The 24,256-nt window shown below is 46.9% G+C and overlaps 1 protein-coding gene and 1 long non-coding RNA gene across 2 annotated transcripts; both read left to right on the top strand.

Moving 5' to 3' along the window:
- The first annotated feature begins 2,078 nt into the window (after positions 1 to 2,078).
- Positions 2,079 to 2,743, top strand: LOC125541071. Its single transcript, XR_007297435.1, has 2 exons — positions 2,079 to 2,124; positions 2,678 to 2,743. It is a non-coding gene; the product is annotated as an uncharacterized LOC125541071 (long non-coding RNA).
- Positions 2,744 to 17,136: 14,393 nt separating this feature from the next.
- LOC125535829 (nucleolar protein 56-like) lies at positions 17,137 to 20,335 on the top strand. The gene is made up of 8 exons (XM_048698899.1): positions 17,137 to 17,425; positions 17,536 to 17,750; positions 18,234 to 18,391; positions 18,668 to 18,855; positions 18,945 to 19,197; positions 19,321 to 19,469; positions 19,554 to 19,700; positions 19,795 to 20,335. Exons 1-8 carry the CDS (start codon positions 17,221 to 17,223, stop codon positions 20,097 to 20,099), a joined length of 1,620 nt encoding a protein of 539 aa, XP_048554856.1. The 5' UTR covers positions 17,137 to 17,220; the 3' UTR covers positions 20,100 to 20,335.
- The last annotated feature ends 3,921 nt before the right edge of the window (positions 20,336 to 24,256 follow it).

Below are 24,256 nucleotides of genomic sequence, written 5' to 3'. Positions count from 1 at the left end.
GGTTGAATCTTGGAACTTTTTTGGTGTTTCTATGATTAAATAGATACTTATGTACCTAGAAATGATTTTTGAAAAAAATAAAGAGCAAACTACAAGGTAGCTACAGTTCAAATTTGACCCGCTTCCAACTGAATCGGCGGAAATTTGTCTTTTTCATGAGAGGTGGATCAAAACTTTTTACACCCAACCATTTGGTCAATTGTGCATTAAATATGTCCTAGTATTTTAGAAAAATGATTTGGTCCAATTTTGCAACAATTATTTGGTAGGTCCTTCACAAAAAAACCTCCTTTTGGTCACTCAAAAAATGGAAAATGGTTTTTTCGTCCAAAGAAAGTGACAACTTCCTTAGGCAACATTGTTTTTCATTCCAATATGCACCCTTGTGCACAATATGAGATCATTTGAACAAACTATGCCATGGATGTGGCCATAAGATTGATCATTTGGCTTGAAAGCCATGGATCTCCATACATGATAGCTCGTTTGTGAGAACACTTTTTTAAAATAATTGCCGTATTACAAGTTTGTTATTTTTCCTGGGAACTTAGCCACATATAATGACACAATGCAAAGGTTTCCCAATTTTTTGATTTTTTTTGAATTTTTTATGCCCGTTTCAAAATGCGGTCAAAACGGCGGGAATGACCGTTCCTAGTTAGTGGTTGAATCTTGGAATTTTTTTGGTATTTCTATGATTAAATAGGTACTTATGTACCTAGAAATGATTTTTGGAAAAAATAAATAGCAAACTATGAGGCAGCTGCAGTTCAAATTTGACCCGCTTCCAACTGAATCGGCGGAATTTTGTCTTTTTCACGAGAGGTGGATCAAAACTTTTTACACACAACCATTTTGTCAATTGTGCATTAAATATGGCCTAGTATTTTAGACAAATGATTTGGTCCAATTTTGCAACAATTATTTGGGAGGTCCTTCACAAAAAAACTCCTTTTGGGCACTCGAAAAATGGAAAATGGTTTTTTCGTCCAAGAAAATGAAAACTCCCTTTGTCAATGTTGTTTGCCAATCTAAGATGAAACTTGTGCAAAATATGACATCATTTGAACAAATATTGGATAGGTCTTTCACAAAAAAACTCATTTTAAGCATTGAAAAAAGGAATGAAAAAATTGTATGTAATCAATCACGACCAATTTATTTGGTCAAAAAATCGTCAAACTGTTTGGTGCGTTCTGATTGGTCCATAGGCATATCACGCGGATCATGCATCAACCACCGTCGGATGCTTCTGGATCCAACGGCAACCCTCACCCTCTCACCCAAACCCTAGCTTCCCCGATCCACTCTTCTCCCCCGATCCACTCTCCCCCTCTCGTCCCACAGCCGCCACCCCCCACCCTCTCGATCCCCAACCACCCAGCCGCCACCAGTGCCGTCCTCCGTCCTCTCCCCCAACCCTGGCCACCGGCAACCCCTCCCCTCCCCTTCTCTCCCAAGGCCGCGGTCGGATCCGCGCTCCCTCCTCGCTCATGACATAGACCTAGCCGCATGGCATGGCCATGGCCATGGCGGCGGCCAGATCCACCCCCTCCCCTGCTCTGTTCCCTCGACGCCCGGCAGCCAGATCCACCACCTCCCCTGCTCCGTTCCCTCTTTCCCAGATCCATACGCAGCCGCCGCCATCCTATCCCCTTCCCTCACCTCACAATCTCCCTCTCCCCGACCCATACCTCCCTCTCTCTGCCATCCCAACCCCTACCCCGCCGCCGGCCTCCCCCATCCCCACCGCCGATGACCTTCTCATCTCCCCCAACCTTAGCCCCACCGCCGCGTCCCTCCTCCTCCTCTCCCACCGCGCACAGATCGACGAGGCACCACATCTGGTGGCTGACGTCTCCGCCTCTGCCGGCCAGGTGCTCGTCAAGCGGCTCCAGGAGTCTCCGCCTCCGCCGGCGCCGCCGGGCGCCCCCCGTCGTGGCGGCGTTGGTCCGGCAGGTGATGGCATCGGCGGAGCTCGGGGCCAAGGTGGGGCGGCAGCTGGTGGAGGTGGTGGGCCTGCCCCGCACCGTGATGGCCTACGGCGACGTCATCTACCGCAGCACGCTGCCCCGCCAGGACAGCCATCCCGACCTCCTCCAGTCCGGCTCCAGCACCTTCGAGGTACCATCTTTGCATCGCCCATCGTGGGTTTGGCTCGTGACCAAATCTTCGTTCGTTTGCCGGTGGATTCCCTTACTAGCATGCATGTGGAGTTTGATTTAGATGCTGCTGGACTAATAGAGACATTTGGGTGCACTTTGGCATGAGTAGGTGAAGTGATTTGGCACTATTGCTCGATTTGATGCAGTTGTGCACCATTGATTTGGCACTATTGCATCACTGCAGCAGCTCGACTATTGCAATCCTTACTAGCAAGCATTTGAGGAAATTTACTTGACACTATTGCTCGATTTGGCAGCCCTGTGGTATGCTGTTACTTTTGTTGTTGGAGAATTATCTGTTGTGGTTGCCATGACATAGTTAGCGTTACTTTTGATGCCTCACAGTTCTCTTCAGTTGGTGTTTTGTTGGATTTGATGAGAAGTTGGCAATCCTGGCGGGTGTAGGACCTGCATGCCATTGGATTTTGGCGCTTGAATGATTCACTTAGGAATACCCAGAACTAGCAGTATCGATTCTTTTACAAGCTAACACTAAGAATTGTAATTTTCAGATTCTTGAGACTGCATTCAAGAAGGAGAATGTCAGCCTAGTTATGAGGGAGCAGTATGTTGAGAAGGTAATTGCCAGACTGTTTATGTACATCGAGCTTTGCTTTTCTATTCCTGGGCCAAGTAAATTTTGGTTACTTAATTAATTAAATCTTGTGGTCCGATATACTTATTCACGATCCAAGTCAAATCCTAGATTTCCAATTGCCTCTGCCTAATCATTTAATTAATTAAAACTGCATGTGTATACGTGTAAGTTTGCTTGTGGACTCTATCAGACCATCCATGATTCGGCCTCGATGATGGCACGACCGGACTTGCCCACTCTCAACGGCACCTTCCCATGATCGACCTTGACAACTACGGCCGGCCGGCTGTTACATGCATGATGACAACAATAGCTCAGCTCAGTCTAGCGTCATGTGGTTTTCTTCTCAATTATTACTTGTGTTTTCCTTTTGTTAATCAATCAGTTGGGGGGTGATGTGACGAGTAACTTTGGTCTACTGTCTACTTACGTAGGTTTATCATTATTAAGAGTAGTAACTAGTGGTGCTGGTATAGTGGTATAGTGGTATGATTAAAAATATCTAGAAAGATAAAAAATGCATGCAAATCGGTGATCATCCATAAAAATGGGGTCTAACTTGAGTGAAAAATTTAGTTGTGTCGTTTTGTGGTGCTTGTTCTCATGTATACATACTACTGCCTGCCATCATGTGCCACCATATGTTCTAAGTAAGACTAGCAGACTATTAGTGGCTTGTGTACCAATTTTCTCGTGCCCATGGTTGGCGTGCGTTGGGGTAAACACAGGACCACGCACTAGTAACTGCACAACTCTGAAATGCTTCCTAATGATTACTCATCTTTGTTACACCATGCATGCACCTACAGCTACAGGGATCTGTACTTCTTACTGAATGAATGAATGATGTGCATCTTTCTTCAGTTTGATTGAGAAATGCCCCCCTTTCTATGCTTAGATATGCCCACTAAGCCACCAGAATGTTTTAGTTACAGCTTAATATTGTCAATCGTCTGACTTTTTGACTATTAATTGTCAATGATGTGATTACCCCTCTGAAAAAGCATGTCCTTTACTGGTATTGACCAGCAGTGATTATATTTCTGAATTGCTGTAGAGGTATTACTGGTATTGACTAGCAGTGACCTTGTTCTCAATTCTTTTGTAGACTGCTTTCAATGGGGGAAGAAGCTTAGAGAACTTCAATTAAATAGAAGAATTATCCATGATTTCATTGCTGTGAAGGTGATTGAGTTGGTGTTCTATACCAGTTCCTTATTTACTTTGATGGTTCTTGATATGTGAACTGTTTCATAGGGCATAGTTGTCCATGTTGCATTCTAATCCCTTATTTAGTAGATGCTTCCTGATTATCCATGTTGCATGTGAATGTGTTGAGTAGATAGAATTGGAGTGAGCAGATCACTATAGGACTAAGGAAAAATCAAAAAGTATATGTAGGAAAATATCATCGTTCTTGCTCACTTTGCAAAAATGACGAGTACTAGAAATTGTCCCCTTTCACTAATATTTGCTGTTTGCTGATGGTTATACGTCTTTTGCTTGATCTATTATGATTCATGCACACAGGTTGGCTAGAAATAGCCCTGGTTATAGATATTTTTATTATTTTATACATTAATGTATGCTGTTATTATTTGTATGTGTGATGCTTTCAGCCTGTTTTACTGTTTCCTCCTCGATTGATCTATTCATGTAATGTTCTGTTCTTGTAGGAAGGCAAGTTGTCGCACCTGGAGAACTTGCCCATCAGAGGGAGCAATGAAGACATTGTTAGGATAGTACCAGATGTGCTCCTACATGTTGAACAATGTTATGTAGTAGTGAGATAAGGCAAATTATGTAGACATTGTTAGGACATTGTTAGGACAGTACCAGATGTACCAAATCTGCGTGTTGAACAATTCCTGTGTAATGAAATTTTGTATTCCCTGTGTACATGTTGCTTTAATGCCAGATTGTGAAAATTACTCAATTGCCATGATAGTATTGGGCCTGAATTGGCCATGACCCAGAAATAAACATGGCACAGACGTGGTCTGGGGTGAAAAGGCCATGGCCCAAACAATATTTTTCTGGAAGAACAAAAACTAATAAGAAATGCATTATAAGAGGCCATGGCCCAGAAATAAAAAGGCTAAAATTTGGGCTTGGCCCATTTAGTCAACCAAATTAATAGGGAAAAAATATACAGTAAAAAGGCCGAATTGTTGGGCTAGGCCCATGTAGAAAACTAAATTGGACCGGGCTGAATCTTGTGCCACATCATCTTGCCACGCTGGATGCCTACGTGGCCTGGGGAGGTTGCTAGTGACCAAAACGCCACAGTAGACGTATTTTGGTCATAAACGTCTACGACCATTCCAGAAGAAAGGTCGCTATAGTCAGTTTACGACGGCCAGCTTTTGACCTTATGTTTTTGGTCACAAAAAGGTCACAAATGGAAATTTGTGACCATTCAGTGACCAATAGTGGTGGTCACAAGTTGACATATTTCTTGTAGTGCTCCAAGAGTTACCCAAAGCACAGGCCGCTACCCCGATCAGAGGAGGAAGCACCTACATCACCAGCGCATGACATGGCAGACCGGCCACCTCGCGGCCGCGACAAAGAGGTCTCTCGACCCTCCACCCAAGCCATGCCCCGACGCCACTCAACCAAGGCACGGGAAAATGCGCCAGACCTGCGAGACGTACTGGAGGACAAGGCAAGACAAACAAGATCGATCTACGGATCGCGCAGGCGCCCTACGGCACGTGACGATGATCTTCACTCCGGATACAACAAATCCGGCCGGGCCGAACACAACAGACATAGCTCTTCCGAGCTACGTCGTGATATAGCCCAGTACAAAGGCGCCGCACACCCGCTATGCTTCATGAATGAAGTAATGGAGCACAAAATCCCAGAGGGTTTCAAACCCGTAAACATTGAATCATACGATGGCACAACAGATCCAGCGGTATGGATCGAGGATTATCTCCTTCACATCCACATGGCACACGGCGATGATCTACACGCCATCAAATACCTCCCGCTCAAACTTAAAGGACCGGCCCGGCATTGGCTTAACAGCTTGCCAGCAGACTCAATCGGTTCTTGGGAGGACCTGGAAGCCGCATTCCTCGACAACTTCCAGGGCACTTACGTGCGACCACCGGATGCCTACGACTTAAGCCACATAATTCAACAGCCAGAGGAATCGGCCAGACAATTCTGGACACGGTTCCTAACAAAGAAAAACCAGATAGTCGACTGTCCGGATGCAGAGGCCCTAGCAGCCTTCAAGGATAACATCCGGGATGAGTGGCTTGCCCGGCACCTGGGACAGGAAAAGCCGAAATCTATGGCAGCCCTCACGACACTCATGACCCGCTTTTGTGTGGGAGAAGACAGCTGGCTAGCTCACAGTAACAACTTATCAAAGAACCCTGGTAATTCGGATACCAAGGACAAAAGTGGCAGGACACGTCGGAATAAGCAAAAACGCCGCGTTAGCAGCGACAGCAATGAAGACATGGCAGTCAATGCCGGATTCAAAGGCTACAAATCCGGCTAGCGGAAAAAGCCATTCAAAAAGAATACTCAGGGCCCGTCCAGTTTGGACCGAATACTCGACCGCTTGTGCCAGATACATGGCACCCCCGAAAGGCCAGCCAATCACACTAACAGAGATTGTTGGGTGTTCAAGCAGGTAGGCAAGTTAAGAGCCGAAAACAAAGACAAGGGGCTGCACAACGACGACGAGGAGGAGCCCAAGCCGCCGAACAACAATGGACAGAAGGGTTTTCCCCCACAAGTGCGGATGGTGAACATGATATACGCAACCCACATTCCCAAGAGGGAGCGGAAGCGTGCGCTACGGGACGTATACGCGATGGAGCCAGTCGCCCCGAAGTTCAACCCATGGTCCCCCTGCCCGATCACTTTTGATCGAAGGGACCATCCCACTAGCATCCGTCATGGCGGCTTCGCCGCATTGGTTCTCGATCCAATCATCGACGGATTTCATCTCACAAGAGTCCTCATGGACGGCGGCAGCAGCCTGAACCTGCTTTATCAGGATACAGTGCGGAAAATGGGCATAGATCCCTCAAGTATTAAGCCCACAAAAATGACCTTTAAAGGCATTATACCAGGTGTAGAAGCCAACTGTACAGGCTCAGTAACACTTGACGTGGTCTTCGGATCCCCGGACAACTTCCGAAGCGAAGAGTTAATCTTCGATATAGTCCCGTTTCGCAGTGGCTATCACGCCCTGCTCGGACGAACCGCATTCGCAAAGTTCAATGCGGTGCCGCACTACACATATCTCAAGCTCAAGATGCCAGGCCCTCAAGGAGTAATCACGGTCAACGGAAACACCGAACGCTCCCTCCGTACGGAGGAGCACACGGCGGCTCTCGCAGCGGAAGTGCAAAGTAGCCTTCTTAGGCAATTCTCCAGTCCGGCCGTTAAAAAGCCAGACACTGCCAAGCGCGCCCGGAGTAACCGACAGCAGGACCGCCTGGCACACCATGAGCAAGCGTAGCAATGCGGCCCCAACCCCAGCTCTCGCGACATAGCGAAACTAGTACCTCGCGTACATAACTACGCCCTTGAAATACCATGGGCACAGGGGAAGGGGCACAATAACAGCATGCCCAAAATATGGCTTAAAACGTACAAGGGGCTGCCGGATTCTTTTTTATTTTTTCTTACTTTCAGGACTCCATACTTCGGACGACCTGTTCGGCAATTCGACTGCCGCACAAACGATGCAAGATCCAGGGAGGTAGACAAACCATGCCGCATTATGGAACTCCCAGGTGGTCTCTGTTACGAGCGGTATACCTGTTTTAAATACAATTCCGCGGCCTGCCCCTGGTCAGGACATACCAAATAGTCCAATATCTTTTGCTTACCGCACTATTTGTATCGTTCGGCTTTGATAAATAGCCTCTCTATAAACAATGCATAGCTTTCTGTCTATTTTTTGCATTATCATCTTTTTATATATATGTTTATGACATGTTGCACCCGTACACTGTGGTACGGCAAAATATGCCAGGGGCTTTAGTACCCATTAATATGACGTGATAAGTCCGTACACTTCCACAAGTGCGGCACCCCGAACTTATATCACTATATGCATCGGCTCCGAATCATGATTTGGGTCAATAGTTGGGTTTGCCCAGCTCCTATGTTTTGGTGCCTTACGTTCCGCTATATCGACTAAGGTAGCACTAGGAGAACCACTGCGATTGTGCCCCGGTTGAGCTGGGCTAAGCACCTCAGTGGACAAAGCTAAAACTGACTGTCATGATGTGGCGAGAGACCGGTCGCTGTTCGAGAGGTTTTTCGAGTCCCTAAAGGCTTATGCCGCTTCGAGCGAGGAGCTGGCTTTGTCCGGCCAAGGCGTGGATAGCGCCCCGAACTCGGTCTTCCGAACTAGGGGCTTCGCCAAAATTTAAAATTATAGAGTTCTATGGCTAAGTGAGAGTGTTCAAGCATTATAGTCCGATTGCCTGGTTCGTTGTGCTGAGCGCCTCCCTCGAAGGACCCAACTATGGGAAAAAGAGCGCTCAGGTTTATCCCGAACACCCCAGCACTAGTGGCACGGGGACAGAAGCCGACGACTGGCCATCTCTCAATTTTTGATAAACGGACGCACAAAAAGTAATATTTTAAATTCAATAAGCATTGCTTAGCGCATATGAACAAGTTTTCAGCGCACAGGATAAACACGAGCGAGTTCATTCAAAAATTACATCCTTGGTACATTCATCCGCCACTAGGCGGGCACCCGCAAGAACATCCTTATAGTAGTTCTCGGGCTTGCAATGCTCCTTCCCCAGCGGCGGCCTGTCCCTCACAAGCTTCTCACCGTCCAGCTTACCCCAGTGCACCTTTGCACGGGCAAGGGCCCTACGGGCACCTTCGATGCAGACGGAGCGCTTGATGACCTCGAGCCTTGGACATGCCTCCACCAGTCGCCGCACCAGCCCGAAGTAGCTCCCAGGGAGGGCCTCTCCGGGCCACAGCCAAACTATGAAGCCCTTCATGGCTTGTTCGGCCACCTTGTGGAGCTCGACCAGCTGTTTCAGCTGGTCGCTTAAGGGCACAGGGTGTCCGGCCTCAGCATACTGAGACCAGAACACCTTCTCCGTCGAGCTGCCCTCTTCGGCTCGGTAGAATGCGGCGGCGGCGGATACGCTGCGGGGAAGATCTGCGAATGCCCCTGGAGAGCTCCGGATTCGGGTAAGTAACAAGTACTTTACTTTTATACTTCTGCTTTGCATAAAGAATGCCTTACCCGCCGCTATCTTTTTCATCTCCTCCAACTCTTGGAGGGCCTTTTGGGCTTCGGCCTTGGCGGACTTGGTAGTCTCAAGGGCCGCCGCGAGCTCGGACGCTTGCGTCTTGGACTCAAGCTCCAAACTCTCATGTTTTTTCATGAGAGCCTGAAGCTCCTGCTGCACCTCGCCAACCTGGCCCTCAAGTTTCTCTCGCTCGGAGCACTCCGCGGCCGTTTTCTTTTCGGCCTCGGACAGCGCCTGCTTGAGGGTCGCCACCTCAGTCGTGGCCCCTACAATAAGCAGTACAATCCTGTTATTTTTTGCAATCAAGCCTTTCTATAGGCACTCTTTCTGTAAGGTACTTCTTACCTTCTTTCTCCTCGAGCTGCCGTTTGGCAAGGCCGAGCTCTTGCTTGGTCCGCTCAAGGCCCTGTTTCAGGGCACCCACCTCCGCAGTCAGTGCGGCGGTGGCTAGCAGCGAAGCCTGCATACGCATATTGACTCTTTATTGTTAGACTCCTGCGAAATTTAATAGATCCTCTATTCGGCTTTTCTTTCCGAACGCCAAATAGAGCATCAGGGGCTACTGTCTATGTGGTTATATCTTTACATATTTTTTACTTACCTCAAAGCCTGTTAGAAGGCTAGCGCAAGCTTCACTCAGTCCGCTCTTGGCGGACTGAACCTTCTGGATCACCGTACACATAATAGTACGGTGCTCCTCGTCGATGGAGGCGCTGTCAAGCACCTCTAGCAGATTGTCCGGCACCTCCGGTTGGACGGAGGCTGCCGACTCAGAAGGCTTACTCCTCTTGGAAGGAGTTCGCCTACCGCGGACCGGAACTGTTGTAGATTTCGGTGCGGTGTCCGGCTCAAAGCCGGACTTGGAGCCCTGGGGGGCCTTGTCCCCTTCACTCCTGGAGTCCGGGAGGTTGCCTTGCGGCTCCTCCGGGACCACCTCCTCCTGCCCCGGAGCTCGTCGCGACGCCACTTCGGCGTCGTCCGCGGTGCGGGGGGAGACAGCGGGCGGAACTGAGTTCACGTCCGATGAATTCAGGGAGCCACTCGACGACTCGTCGAGTCCGGTCCGGGGCGGGCTGCATGATTATATTCGGCATCAGGGAAAGCTGTGCAACAAAGGAATGTCATGAGTTACTCTGATATCCGAACTTACGATTTCGCCAGACGCTTGGCCCTGTCTGGCCACTCCTCTTCGTCCTCTTCGGCGTCGAGGAGGTAGTCCGGCGGAGGGGTCTTCCTCTTCTTGGACCCTCCGGCCTCCCCCGTTGGGGCGGCCTCCCTTTTCTTTCCTTCCCCCACTGGAGGGGGAGAGGTTTCTTCTTCCTCCTCCTCGTCTTCACGGGAGGAGTGCGTCTCGGACTCGTCAGATGACGAGTCCGACACCACCATATTACGGGCACTCTTTCGAGTCCCCGTGGTCTTCTTCTTCTTGGCCTTCTTCTTCGGCACCACATAAGGCGCCGGAACCAGCAGCTTCGTCAGAAGAGCCGGATAGTTAATCGGTCCGGATATCGCCCGCCAAGCCTGTCAAAGGTAAGGGAGTTTAGATCCCGCATAGAGTCAAAGTATGGAAAAAGCTTAAAACATCCTATAAAAGGTGTAGATGGCTTACCTCGTTAGCATGACGCTGCGAGTTGTATCCGCGGTCCTCGGAAGCGGATGCAGGAGCCTCGGTGCCCTTAAATAGCAGCCTCCAGGCGTCTTCGTACATCGTGTCGAAGAGCCTGCTGAGGGTTTGATGCTGCGCCGGGTTGAACTCCCACAGATTAAAATCCCGTTGTTGACATGGGAGGATCCGGCGGACAAGCATAACCTGGATTACATTGACAAGCCGGACTAGCTTGTTCACCGGGGACTGGATGCATGTTTGCAATCCGGTCACCTCTTTTTCGTTACCCCACGACAGGCCCGTCTCTTTCCAGGACATAAGCCGCGTGGGGGTCCGGATCGGAACTCGGGGGGCTGCGGTCCATTTTGGATCGCGCGGATCGGTGATATAAAACCACCCGGCTTGCCATCCCTTTAGGGTCTCCACAAAAGAGCCCTCGAACCATAGGACGTTGGCCATATTGCCCACCATGGCGCCTCCGCACTCCGCCTGGTTGCCGCGCACCACCTTGGGCTTGACGTTGAAGGTCTTGAGCCAGAGGCCGAAATGGGGGCGGACGCCGAGAAAAGCCTCGCACACGACGATAAACGCCGAGATGTTGAGGATGAAGTTCGGGGCCAGATCGTGGAAATCCAGGCCGTAGTAGAACATGAGCCCCCGGACAAATGGGTGAAGTGGAAAACCCAGTCCGCGGAGGAAGTGGGGAAGGAATACTACCCTCTCATGGGGCCTTGGGGTGGGGATAAGCTGCCCCTCCTCGGGAAGCCGGTGCGCGATGTCCTTGGACAAGTATCCGGCCTTCCTTAGCTTTTTTACTTGGCCCTCCGTAACGGTGGAGACCATCCACTTGCCTCCCGCTCTGGACATTGCTGGAGGAGGTTGAGGTGGGAAGTGCGGGCTTGGGCGCTGGAGCTCGAGTGCGCAGGAGATGGATAGGCAGAGGAGGAAGAAGGCGTAGGTAAAAAGGTGGATCCTTATCCCCTTATATGGGCGGATGCGGTTGTGCGTCCCCACCTGCCTAGTAAAACTCACTTGCCTCCCAAGCGCCGTGATAAGTGGCGCGGTTGGATTACCCACGTCCGTATTGATGAGAATCCCATAAAAGGGGGGTACACGATCTCTGCTTTGACAAGACGTGCCAAGGAAACCGCCTCGCAAAACATGCTGAGGTGAAAAAGTAAAAACGATTCGTAAAGGACTTGGCCGTAGTGTGATGGCGCACTACGGAATACGTCAGCAGATTGGATTTGTGTTAATATTATTCTCTCTATGGCAATATGTGGAAACTTTTTTTGCAGAGCCGGACACTACTCTTGGTGTTTACAATCTTCTATGAAGGACTTGGAGGAGGAACCCGCCTTGCAATGCCGAAGACAATTTGCGCGCCGGACTCGTCGTCATTGAAGCCTGGTTCAGGGGCTACTGAGGGAGTCCTGGATTAGGGGGTGTTCGGGTAGCCGGACTATACCTTTAGCCAGACTCCTGGACTATGAAGATACAAGATTGAAGACTACGTCCCGTGTCCGGATGGGACTTTCCTTGGCGTGGAAGGCAAGCTTGGCGATGCGGATATTCAAGATCTCCTACCATTGTAACCGACTCTATGTAACCCTACCCTATCCGGTGTCTATATAAACCGGAGGGTTTTAGTCCGTAGGACAACTTCATCAACTCCATAGACAACAATCATACCATAGGCTAGCTTCTAGGGTTTAGCCTCCTTGATCTCGTGGTAGATCTACTCTTGTATTACCCATATCATCAATATTAATCAAGCAGGACGTATGGTTTTACCTCCATCGAGAGGGCCCGAACCTGGGTAAAACATCGTGTTCCCTGCCTCCTGTTACCATCCGGCCTAGACGCACAGTTCGGGACCCCCTACCCGAGATCCGCCGGTTTTGACACCGACAGTCATCATGATGAAATGAAGATAAGCACAAAGTATGGAAAGCGTAAATACATGATGACACAGGATGAAGACAAATAGACTGAAGAAATTGAACTGAGGAAATTGAGAAAGTCTTCAGTCAAAGTCTTCAAACATATATGAATAAGCACTCAACACATAAATGAGGAAATGGAAGGGTTGAGGAAATGGAACCAGGTAGCTTGGTGAAGACAATGATTTGGTAGACCAGTTCCAACTACTGTGACAGTTGTACGTCTGGTTAGGGCGGCTAGGTATTTAAACCTAAGGACACACAGTCCCGGCACCCAGTCCTGAACACGCAGTTCAGAACACTCAGTCCTCACCATATTCCCCTTGAGCTAAGGTCACACATACCTCACCCAATCACTCGTGGTAAGTCTTCAGGTGACTTCCGAACCTTCACAGACTCGGTCACTCGGCGATCCACAATTCCTCTTGGATGCTCTAGACCATGACGCCTAACCGTCTGGAAGATGCACAGTCTTCAAAGGTAACAAGCATCGGATCCACGCAGGATCAATCTCTTCAGTGATGCTCAATCACTTGGGGTTTGTAGGTGTTTGGGTTTGGGTTTTCCTCACTTGATGATTTTCACTCAAAGTCCTCGGAGGATGGGATGCTCTCAAATGACAAGTGTTAGTTTCTCTCGGAGCAGCCAACCAGCTAGTGGTTGTAGGGGCGGCTATTTATAGCCTAGGGAGCAGCCCGACATGATAAGACATAAATGCCCTTTGATGGTATGACCATTAGGTGGGTAGATATTTTGGGATAGCTGGCGCATAGCACGACAACGGTCGGAATTTTGAGTATCAAATTCCTCAGGGCTATCATGTTCCTCACTGTGTAGGCAATCCGCACTCGCGAATTCCTAACTCCTCGGTTAGAACAAATTCCTCAGAGACCAGAAGAACTTCGTCTCTGTCACTGAAGAATATGACTGAACTGTATGAGATTTCCAATGGCTTCACTCAAAGGGATTGGTAGGTGTATGATTTTGAGTTGAGCATCACATGGAAATTTTTCCTTAGTATTTCCTCGACTCCCTTTAACAGTACGGTGTTTCCTATGACTCAAGAAAGAGAAAATGAAACTACGAAAACAAAAATCTTCACGCTTCATGTTCCTCAAATGAATATCAAGTCTTCAAGGTCACACCAATTTCTTCACTTTCAAAGTCTTCAGAAAGTCTTCAGTCTTCATTTTCAGGGGTCGACTTTGTCTATAAATATCCAACTCCTCATAGACTTATAGACCTGTGTACACTCACAAACGCATTAGCCCCTTAACCTATAAGTCTTCAATACACCAAAATCACTAAGGGGCACTAGATGCACTTCTAGTTCTAAGTGGCTCATTTAAGCAGAGATGTTGTCCTGCAGAACATCTTTTGAAGAACACACCTATATGAGTCTGATTGTTAAACGTCGCAATCTATGAGAGTATGGTTCTCTCTAGTAAACTCATGAAAGGTCTCGGAGTATGACGCATAAGCTCCACCCGCGGGGAAGACCCACGGTAGCCACGTATCGGTCAAGGCTTTATGTGAAGCTAGATTCGCAGAAAACTTGCAGTTCAAGGCCCAGTCCACTGTCCAAGTTGCTTACTAGTGTAGCATAGAGTTTTAGGTGGAAGTTCAACTTAACAGTCTCCACTTTAGTACCGGTATATAAAACAGTGTTTTGGAACCAAAGGCAAATTTTGTGTGCCTCTGGGATCTGGTGGGGGATTGCTGGAATTTTGTCTATTTTGGGCCTAGCCCAATAGCAGTTTCATGAATTCCTAATAAATCATAGAGGCCCACGCAGCCCATTCGTGTAAGGAAAGAGGTGGAACTAAAGTTTAGTCCCACATTACTAGTTTAGAGGGAGTTGAACCTCTTTATAAGGGAGGCTCTTTCCCCACATGTATGAGCATGAGAACAAGAGGGACATCCACGCGTGCTCCTCCTCCGCCCCCCGCCACGCCACGCGACGCGATGCGACGCGTCGCGGGTTGTGGGAATGAGCCGAGCCGATGTCTAAAATTTTGCCACGCACGACGGGTATACGAACGGTCACACGAGAGCTGAAACGTTTTGCTGTAGTGGAGACTGAATACGAACGGTGCACCTCTTCGCGTGCTGCCTGTTCGCTTTGTCTCCCTTCATTGCTTCACCTCCCGTCGCAGCCTGTTCGCGTCCTTCTCCTATGCCTATATAAGAGAGGTCGCTCCTCTCCAGAGAGACACATCAGAAGACCCTCTTCCTCTCGCCACAAGGTTCCTGAGCACTACGATGCTGCGACAATCTTCCCCATCCCGGCTTGCGGCATGCACCGCAGGTCGAGACAGTAGGCCTCCGGAACCGCACCTTTTGAGTCCTGTACGGGAGAAGGGTGATAAGGTTTTCGGGGAGCGCTCCGCGCGACTACTGGCTTTTTCATCACGGTCTCCGACGACTACTTCCCCGACGACGACTTCTTCCCCGACGTCGACAACCTCAACAACGACATGGCTGGAGAGGATGTCGACCCCAAGTCCAGTGCTTCTGCTGCTATTGTCCCGTATGTGTTCTTGCTCTTTCTATTAGATGTCCTGCCACAGTTCTTTGCTCTAGTTTCTGCCCTACATATGTTAGGTTCTACTTCATATATGCAACTTCATCTAGTGTCTGTTCTAGTTGTGTTTAGTTCAAGTTCATATATGTAGATGCTATTTACCTTCTCTCTGTCAGATTGCATGACTTGCTTTATCTCTGCTATATTAGTCATGCTTTATCTAGTATTTCTGTTAGCAAAGTTATTTGGTAAATTGCTCATATTTCCAACAGAAGAGGAAAAGGCGGACTCCATGCCGCCACAGATCAGCGGTTGGAGGTAGAGGAGGAATAAGAGGGAGGCAAAGGGAAGGAGGGACTCGATGGTGACATTGAAGGTATGGAATGTAGATAAGGAGTGGACGAAGGATTATAACAGGCCACACACAGAACAACACTGGCTAGTGGAAATGCAAAGGGTAAGATAATAAACACGCTATACAAACTTGTCAAATATAGTGGTTAGTCAGCGAATACCGTCGGTCCATTTTGATCATGGTGACACTCTATAATTAACCGGTCAATTTTAGACCGGATTGTGCTAAGGGATACCCTTTGGGAGGTCGCTCGGTGTTAAATCTCATCACTAACGCGTGGTCAAGGGTCGGTCAATGACGAGGGGTCAGTGCTATTTTGGATCTGTAGTAGTGTATGACATTATTTCATAATAAAAGGCGAGTGGCAGGCAGTAGGCCTTGTGAGCATCTTCAAATCATTAAAAAAGTAATAAAAGGCGAGCGGGAATTTCATACAAGTCTAACAAAAACATCACTTGTGTGGAGAAGAATGCAACCATCATCTGCATCCACATCACGACAACCTCTCGCTTTAGACCGAAATTGGTAGACTTATGGACAAAGTGTTTTCAGATGTTGGTTTGAGGGCATTTTCCCTACAATCCCCAATAATTGCCTCTGATTTTACAACATGCCCCCCCTCCCCCTAATTCCAACCAGCCAACCACATGATACCATATATGTCCGTAACTCTACCAATAGTCGACTTTAGACTATTTTTCCCATTCCAGATAAGTGTTATATCACAAAAACCTCTAAATATTAGATTGCGGTTTGCAATCAGCTATCGGTCCCCGTGAAGTGATGATGTATATCCAATGTTTGATGCTCACTTGGTAATTATTTTTATTATAAGTTAAGTTTGTCTTCCCGCGAATAAAACTTCTTTCCATGTGACCATATTTTTTTATTTTTTTGAGACAATGTGACCATCTTTATTTGGTATGGACTGACATGTCTCCAAATTTACAAAAAACATAACGAATAGGCCCGTGAATACCCCCATCAATCTTAAAATAAGACACGTTATTACACACAACCAAGTTTTGTTTTTTTCGACCATTAATATGGCATGTAGAAATAATTCCATTATGTCTATCTTACTATGCCATTGACAAATCAATCTTTGCTTTTCTGGTGAAGGAGATTAAGTAATTGATGTCTCTCCAGGAGACTACTATTACTCGTGTTCGCAGATCCCAGAATAAAGTTAGTGACTTTGTAGCTACATTTACGCTAGAATTATGACTTGGTTATTTTTTTCATCTCCGCCACGTGCTTTGGAGTTTGCTACTACTTATGATTGTAATCCTATTGGGGTCTAATACAAGTTTTCCACTCGCCAAAAAGAAAACATTTCAACACTTTTTTGTAACACGGGCCTTTTAGACATGTAGTAAAATCATAGTAAAAAACACGCATTGGATATATAACCCTGGGTGATGAATACTAACACTATATATATATTGAAACATGCAAACAAATCTTATATTTGAGATAATTACAACCCTGCAAAAATAAAATCACGAGTTTTTTCCCACATCTTTCGCGCATGGCACAAATCATCGCCATTGTGTTTGGTTGACACCTATTTAAATTTAGTTTAAAAAAAGTGGTTTCGATATCGACCATTGATCCAATCGAACGGCCCAGACATCAACGAGAGCCCACCATAAATAAGCCCCCCGTGAAGAGCATTCCCCTCTTCCCCTCTCCCTAAAACCCTAACCCCTCCCCCCCCTCCCCCTCCCAAACCCCTCAGCCGCCGCCGGCGAACGCGCGGCGAGATGGCGCTCTACCTGCTCTTCGAGTCCGCGTCCGGGTACGCGCTCTTCCACGCGCACGGCATCGACGAGATTGGGCAGAGCGTCGACGCCGTCCGCTCCACCGTGCTGGACCTCAAGCGGTTCAGCAAGGCCGTCAAGCTCGCCGGGTTCACCCCCTTCCTCTCCGCCGTCGACGCCCTCAACCAGTGCAACGCCATCTCCGAAGGTATCGTGTCCTCCCGCCTCCTCTCCCGGTGGAGTCCTCGTCTCAAGTCCCCTGCTTTTGGTCTCCCGTGACGGCCCAATGATGTGTGGGTGCTGATTTTGTTGGTTCAGGGATCATGACTGACGAGCTTAGGAACTTCCTGGAGCTCAACCTGCCCAAGGTGAAGGAGGGGAAGAAGGCCAAGTTCACCGTCGGCGTCATGGAGCCCAAGGTCGGGTCCCACATCACCGAGGCCACCGGAATCCCTTGCCAGTCCAACGACTATGTCCAGGAACTGCTTCGTGCAGTGCGGCTGCATTTCGATCAATTCATTGAGCAACTCAAGGTGATGGATTTACTAATGCGCCTATTTCTGTTGTATGTTTGATAGGGAGTTCAGACTGTACTAGGGTCAATTGTACAGTATCTTGCTTGCGCTGTTGCTCTGGGATGTTTTAACAGTTAGCACTGGTAAACTACTAGGGTCAATGGCATCTTGCTTGCGGTGTTGCTCTGGGATGTTTTAACAGTTAGCACTGGTAAACTGGTTGTTTATCAGAGGTTTCCCTAGCAGTGGTAAAATTAATAGTCCTGGTGAAACGACAATCATGTAACTTCAAAATCTGATCTTGCATGACTTTGGTCAGTATAGAGCGGATGGCATCTTTCAGATTTGTATATAGCTGATGGTATAGACTTATAGTACGGTTGTAGTAGGGTCTGTTCATCAGCCTGCAACTGTTTTCTGTGCACCATAGATGTATTGACAGTGTTAATTTCATTCTTGTTTGTTTATTTATTTATTCCTTTTGTTTTTTTTTGGTTGCAGCCATCTGACCTGGAGAAAGCCCAGCTAGGTCTGGGACATAGCTATAGCAGGGCCAAGGTGAAGTTCAATGTGAATCGTGTGGATAATATGGTGATTCAAGCGATCTTTCTGTTGGATACACTTGACAAGGATGTCAATTCCTTCTCTATGAGAGTGAGGTTGGTTACTCGCCCTTTCTGTTATTTAACCTGTTCAGTTGTTCTATGCTTCAGTTTAGATGTTGTGTCAGCACTAGGAATCACCTTGTTTTCGTTTCACTGTGTAACTAGTATAAGTATTTGTAATATTCAAGGTATTGGTATTTCAATCCATGTTTGTTCATTACGCTTCCATTCTTGTATATTTGTAGTATTCACTTCACTTCCACACTCCTATATATACGGATGATGGTGGCAGTTGTACAGATATTAAACGGCTGTTAATCTATAATGCAGGGAATGGTATGGATGGCATTTTCCTGAGCTGGTCAAGATTGTGAATGACAATTACCTCTATGCTAAGCTTGCCAAGTTTGTGGTAAACAAATCAGACTTGTCAGAGAAGGACATACCAGCTTTAGCGGATCTAATTGGAGATGAAGACAAGGCAAAAGAAATTGTTGAGGCAGCAAAGGCATCTATGGGTAACAAATCTGTCCACAATTAATTTTGCTTCTCTTTAGTTCGGTTGGTGACAGTGTGGCTTACTCAATCTCCTTTGTATTTTTATTAGGCCAGGATCTTTCACCTGTTGATTTGATCAATGTCCAACAGTTTGCTCAGAGGGTCATGAATCTATCCGAGTACCGTAAAAATCTCTATGAGTATCTGGTGACAAAGATGAATGACATTGCTCCAAACCTGACGTCATTGATTGGTGAAATGGTTGGAGCTCGGCTAATCTCTCATGCTGGCAGTCTTTCAAATCTTGCAAAATGCCCTGCTTCTACTCTGCAGATACTGGGTGCTGAAAAGGCACTCTTCAGGTACTTGATACTTGGACTGCTTATGTAGAGCACCTTATTTACTGTTCTTTCAAGTATTCGAAGATAGTCCTTTATGCTTCTGAAACCTTGTGATTCATTTCCTATTTCCTAATTGTACCGCAGAGCTCTGAAAACACGTGGAAACACACCAAAGTATGGCCTCATATTCCACTCATCTTTTATTGGTCGTGCATCAACCAAGAACAAGGGAAGGATGGCTCGATACCTTGCAAACAAATGTTCCATTGCTTCACGTATTGACTGCTATTCAGGTTAGTTGAAGAGCTTTGTTTGCGAACGTAACACATTCTGATCCCCTTTTCTGATTGGTTTTCTCACGGGGTTATGAATTCCAGATATGAGTAGCTCCATTTTTGGTGAGAAGCTGCGTGAACAAGTTGAGGAGAGGCTAGATTTCTACGATAAGGGTGTTGCACCCCGCAAGAACCTTGATGTGATGAAAGCTGCTATTGATGGCTTGACAAACACAGAGGATGATGACGGTAAGGATAGATCTGTTCTTTCATTAGTCTCCCGGTTTTGCTTACTTTATTTTATCAATCCAACATAATTGTCTACCCAAAAATTCATTCGTAGGCAAAGAGAATGGTGACGCATCTGTGAAGAAAAGCAAGAAGAAGTCCAAAGCTGAGGCTAACGGTGACGCGATGGACGTTGAGAATGCCGCAACAGAAGCTGAAACTGGAACCGAGAAGAAGAAGAAAAAGAAGCACAAGCTTGAGGAGCCGCAGGATGTGGAGATGCAAGCCAATGGCGATGATGAGACCCCTAAGAAGAAGAAAAAGAAGAACCGCGACGCCGAGTCTGTTGATCCTAAGACGGGCACCGAGGGGAAATCCAAGAAAAAGAAGAAGAAATCCAAGGCTGATGACGACGAGTAGTAGATTAGTACCTAAGTACCTAGCAGCGAGTGTTCAAGTCGATTGAGGATGAAATTTTTTGTACCGACTGTTTAAGTGTGTACTCTTTGAGCCTCTTTGAGCCCTTGACGAGGTCTGTAATGTAGCTTCATGGACTGAAGCGGCGTATCTGTAATACATTTGATGTTGCAGTATGTCGTTTCTTGGGGATGGCTTAGCTTTCCTATATAAATGGAATGGCATTGTTGGCACTGGTAGTAGATGAATGATCAATGATCACATGAAGGGGATATTTCGTTATTTGTGGACCAATGAATTTAAAATCACTGCTTGGACATAATATTAGTGAGGGGAAGGGTAGATATGAAAGAAAAAAAGTAAAGAGGAAAGGTTAAGAATTTACCTGATGTGAAATATAGTCCTGCTCTCCTGGACGACCGTTGCACATGGTTGAATTTTGAGAGTTCCTCAAAAAAATATCATCTTTCCCTAATATGGTGGGAGAGTTGACCTACCCTCAATACGCTCCCCAATAACCAGGGAGGGATGAGGGATCTGCTAACGATGTCTGCCCCATCGATTTTTTACTGATGATTCTTTGATTCATATGCAAGCCAATACCATGAATGTGGAGGCCTTGAAATCAGTCCTAGACGCTTATTGTGCCGCCACCTTATGGTGAGTATTGAAAAATCTAGCATCTTTTTTAGCCCCAACACAAAAGTGGAAGACAAGGCGTAAATTTGTTCAATTATGAATATTATGACTGAAGTTCTTGGTTGACTGTATTATAAAAAAATTAATGGATGAAAAGAAAAATTGTTGACTATATTATAAAAAAAATAATGGATGGAAAGAAAAATTGTTATCCGTTGAAGGGAAGGAAATTTTGCTCAAATCTATTGTACAATCTATCCCCACCTATGCCATGTCCGCCTTCAAAATTCCTAGCTTTTTTTGCAAAGGAATCCTTGACGCGATGTCACAATTTTGATGTGAAGACGAGGACAATCGGAAGAGGATGCATTAGATGGCTTGGTGGAAGATGTGTGTTTCAAAAAATCAAGGAGGAGTTCCTCTGCGGCGAGAGAGACGGCGGATGTGTGATGTCTTTCTACTTGGGCCTTGGTCGGGCTCACTTGCCACACTCTGTTGCAAGCAGGTCCTCGTCGTGCTCGTGTGTGCCTCACCCCTAGATGGCTGTTTGGCTGTAGTCTTCGGCTAGGACAAGCTTCGAGCTTTGTTTTTCTTGTATTCTTTTTGAGCTTGTGCGACCCGTTGAGTTGTAAGCCTCCTAGAGTGTCCCCTTGTATCGCTCGGTCATGGGGTTTGTGTGTGTTTGTATTTCCTGGCCGGTTGATGGCTTTGTTAATTCAAAGCCAGGCTCTTCGCGAGCCTTCATTCTAAAAAAAAATCAAGGAGGTATAGAATTTCGGGATATTCATTGTTTCAATCTATCATCATTAGCTAAACAAGCGTGGTGTCTCCTTGATAATCCGGATTCTTTATGTGCCTTTCTCTTGAGAGCTAATTTTTTTTCCTGTTGGCGATTTGATGAATGCAAGCTTAAAAGGGGCTCTTTTTTTACGTGGCAAAGCATTATGGCTGGAGTTTTTTTTGAACATCAGTACAAACGCAAGCGCTCATACATACGCGCATACACTCACACCTATGAACGCACACACGCACACCCTATCCCTATGAGCACCTCCGAGAGACTGAGCCGGCATGTTATCTTGAAATTTTCGAAGTCACCGTAGGCACCTCGTCGTCAATGGAAACGTCTCCTCCCACTGAAAGCGCATCGCCGAAAAAATCCTGAAATAAATCCAGGAATAATGCGAGCACCAGGACTTGAACCCTGGTGGGCTGGAGTTAACTCATTGAAAAATGATTATATCTGGCGAGTTGGAAATGGACGGAATATCGATATTTGGAAAGATGCATGGACCCTGAATTGTGCAAATAGGAAAATTATTACTTCTAGAGGAGGGCACCTTATGTCCAAGGTTTCAGATCTTATTGATCCAGTCACAAATTTCTGGGATGAAGATTTGGTGAGGCAAACACCGTTGCCAATTGATGCTCAAAGAGTTCAAGCTATTCCTCTCTATATGCATAATATGTCGGATTTCATTGTTTGAAGCTATACAAAAAATGGTTTGTTCATTGTTGGATATGCTTACTTGGCGGAATGGGATCATCAACATGGGAGAAACTTACAATATATAAATGGTATGGGTAGAACCAATGTTAACCCTATCTGGTGTAAGATTTGGAAACTTTCATGTCCAGCAAAGGTCAAGATTTATATTTGGCATACGTTGCATGGAAATCTCCCGTGCCGTGTTACGCTTGCAAATAGACACATGAAAGTTTTGCCAATCTGCCCATCATGTTTGAATGGGCTAGAAGATACAAAGCATGTTCTGTTTATTTGTTAGAAAGCGAAGGAGGCTTGAGATAAGTTGGGGATGAATGAGGTGATTAAAAAAGATTGTGCTATTGATCGTGCGGGTGAGGCGGTACTTGAATTCTTACTCCTTATGCGAGACCAGGACTTATCTAATTTGGGATTCCAAAATGTACATGAAATGATTGCTATAACCGTGTGGTATCTATGGTGGGACAGACGTAAGCTGGTCCATGAGGGAAATTTCAAAGATGCATACCACACATCCATGGGGGTCCGGGCTATAACGGATAATTTTGTTAACGCTAACTCCCTTAATGCAACCAGTAAACGAGGGGGTGGAGTAAACCTTCTATGGTTTTTGTTAAGCTGAATGTTCATGCATCTTTTGATCATGACTAGCATAGGGGCACAACGGGAGTTGTCTTTAGAGATGATAAAGGAAATTTCATTGTCGACGAAAATTGGAAGATTGATTAGTGTGTGGATGTTTTCATGACAGAAGCTTTGGCTCTAAGGTTTGGCTTATCTCTGGCATAAAAGGCGGGATGCAATCGCCTGGTAATAAACTCTCATAATATGGAAGTCATCGACACAATGAAGACTGGAGGACAATCTGCTGGAGTGCTGGCTGCAGTTTTTGATGACTATTATCTTTTGGCTTGTGATTTCCTCTCACTAGTTTTGAACATTTTAATAGGGAAGCGAACAGGGTTGCACATGAACAAGCTAGGTTAGCGAGAGTTTCCGCGACAAATGAGTGGTTTGAGGAGCCTATGGGCGATATTGTATCTTTTCTTATAGACTATGTAACCGTTATTTCCAATTAATAGAGTTGTTATTTTTTTAAAAAGGGTGTTAATAGGAAGCCCCAATATATGCTCAGGAGTTCTTTTGTGAGTTGTTCGAGATGATCTCAACATTGTCAGAAACGGCCGCCGTCCGCTCCTGTCCTAGACTCGCTTCCAACGCCCGCTGGTTTGCTTGATGAGTCAACAATGATGCATGGACCCATCTGGTCGTCTGCCCAGGGTGACCCTGCCGCCCTTGCAGATGTCAATCTACTGCCCCCTCGGCCATCCTTCTAGGTCCAAGGGCATTTCTTCTTCTTCAACGCCGACACACCTCCTTCTATAACCCTAAGCCCTAAACCATTGCTATACAACTGTCAGTCCACTGCCTCCTTGGCCATCCTTCTAAGTCTAGGGGTCTTTCTTCTTCTCTGATGTCGGCATGCCCCCCCCCCCCCCCCCCGCCCCCCCCCCCCCCGGAATCGTAAGGGCCCTGGCCCCACTGCCATCGCAATTGGTAGTCCACTTTCTCCTCGCGCGTCCTTCTAGGTCTAGGGTCGACTTTGTTCTTCTCCAACATCAACACACCTCTAAGGTTCTTTCTCAGTGCCGCTTTCAGCTTGGTTCATTCTTACCCTCTTGTGTGCCTCCAGCTCTGGCTCAGGGGACGTCGCCGGCATCGTTTCTCATGGCAAACTGAACCTGTAGGAAGAGAGGTATGTGCGAGTTGCCATACAAAAACTCATACTTTAGACGGTTCTTTCACCATCCAATTCGTTTGATTAAACCAAAGCCAAGATGTCTCTTCCGAATAGAGCGATGGTGCCGATCCCAACGTGGCCTCCAAGAGATGTCAATCAGGATAGCGCACGAGCGCTCAGAGAATCGGATTCGTGCATAAATCCAATCGGACGGCCGAGACTCGCCAGCGTAGCGCCAACGCAAACCCCACCATAATAAGTAAGGCCCCGGTG

The sequence above is a fragment of the Triticum urartu genome, chromosome 2 (assembly GCF_003073215.2).
Source record: "Triticum urartu cultivar G1812 chromosome 2, Tu2.1, whole genome shotgun sequence".
NCBI lineage: Eukaryota > Viridiplantae > Streptophyta > Magnoliopsida > Poales > Poaceae > Triticum > Triticum urartu.
This window is presented reverse-complemented; position numbering and strand designations above follow the sequence as displayed.

Bases quoted from the DNA above. Each gene is read 5' to 3' on its own strand.
- LOC125535829 (XM_048698899.1), top strand. From the start codon at position 17,221: ATGGCGCTCTACCTGCTCTTCGAGTCCGCGTCCGGGTACGCGCTCTTC. The intron at 18,856-18,944 runs GTAACAAATCTG...TATTTTTATTAG, and splicing joins GGCAGCAAAGGCATCTATGG to GCCAGGATCTTTCACCTGTT. The intron at 19,198-19,320 runs GTACTTGATACT...ATTGTACCGCAG, and splicing joins GCTGAAAAGGCACTCTTCAG to AGCTCTGAAAACACGTGGAA.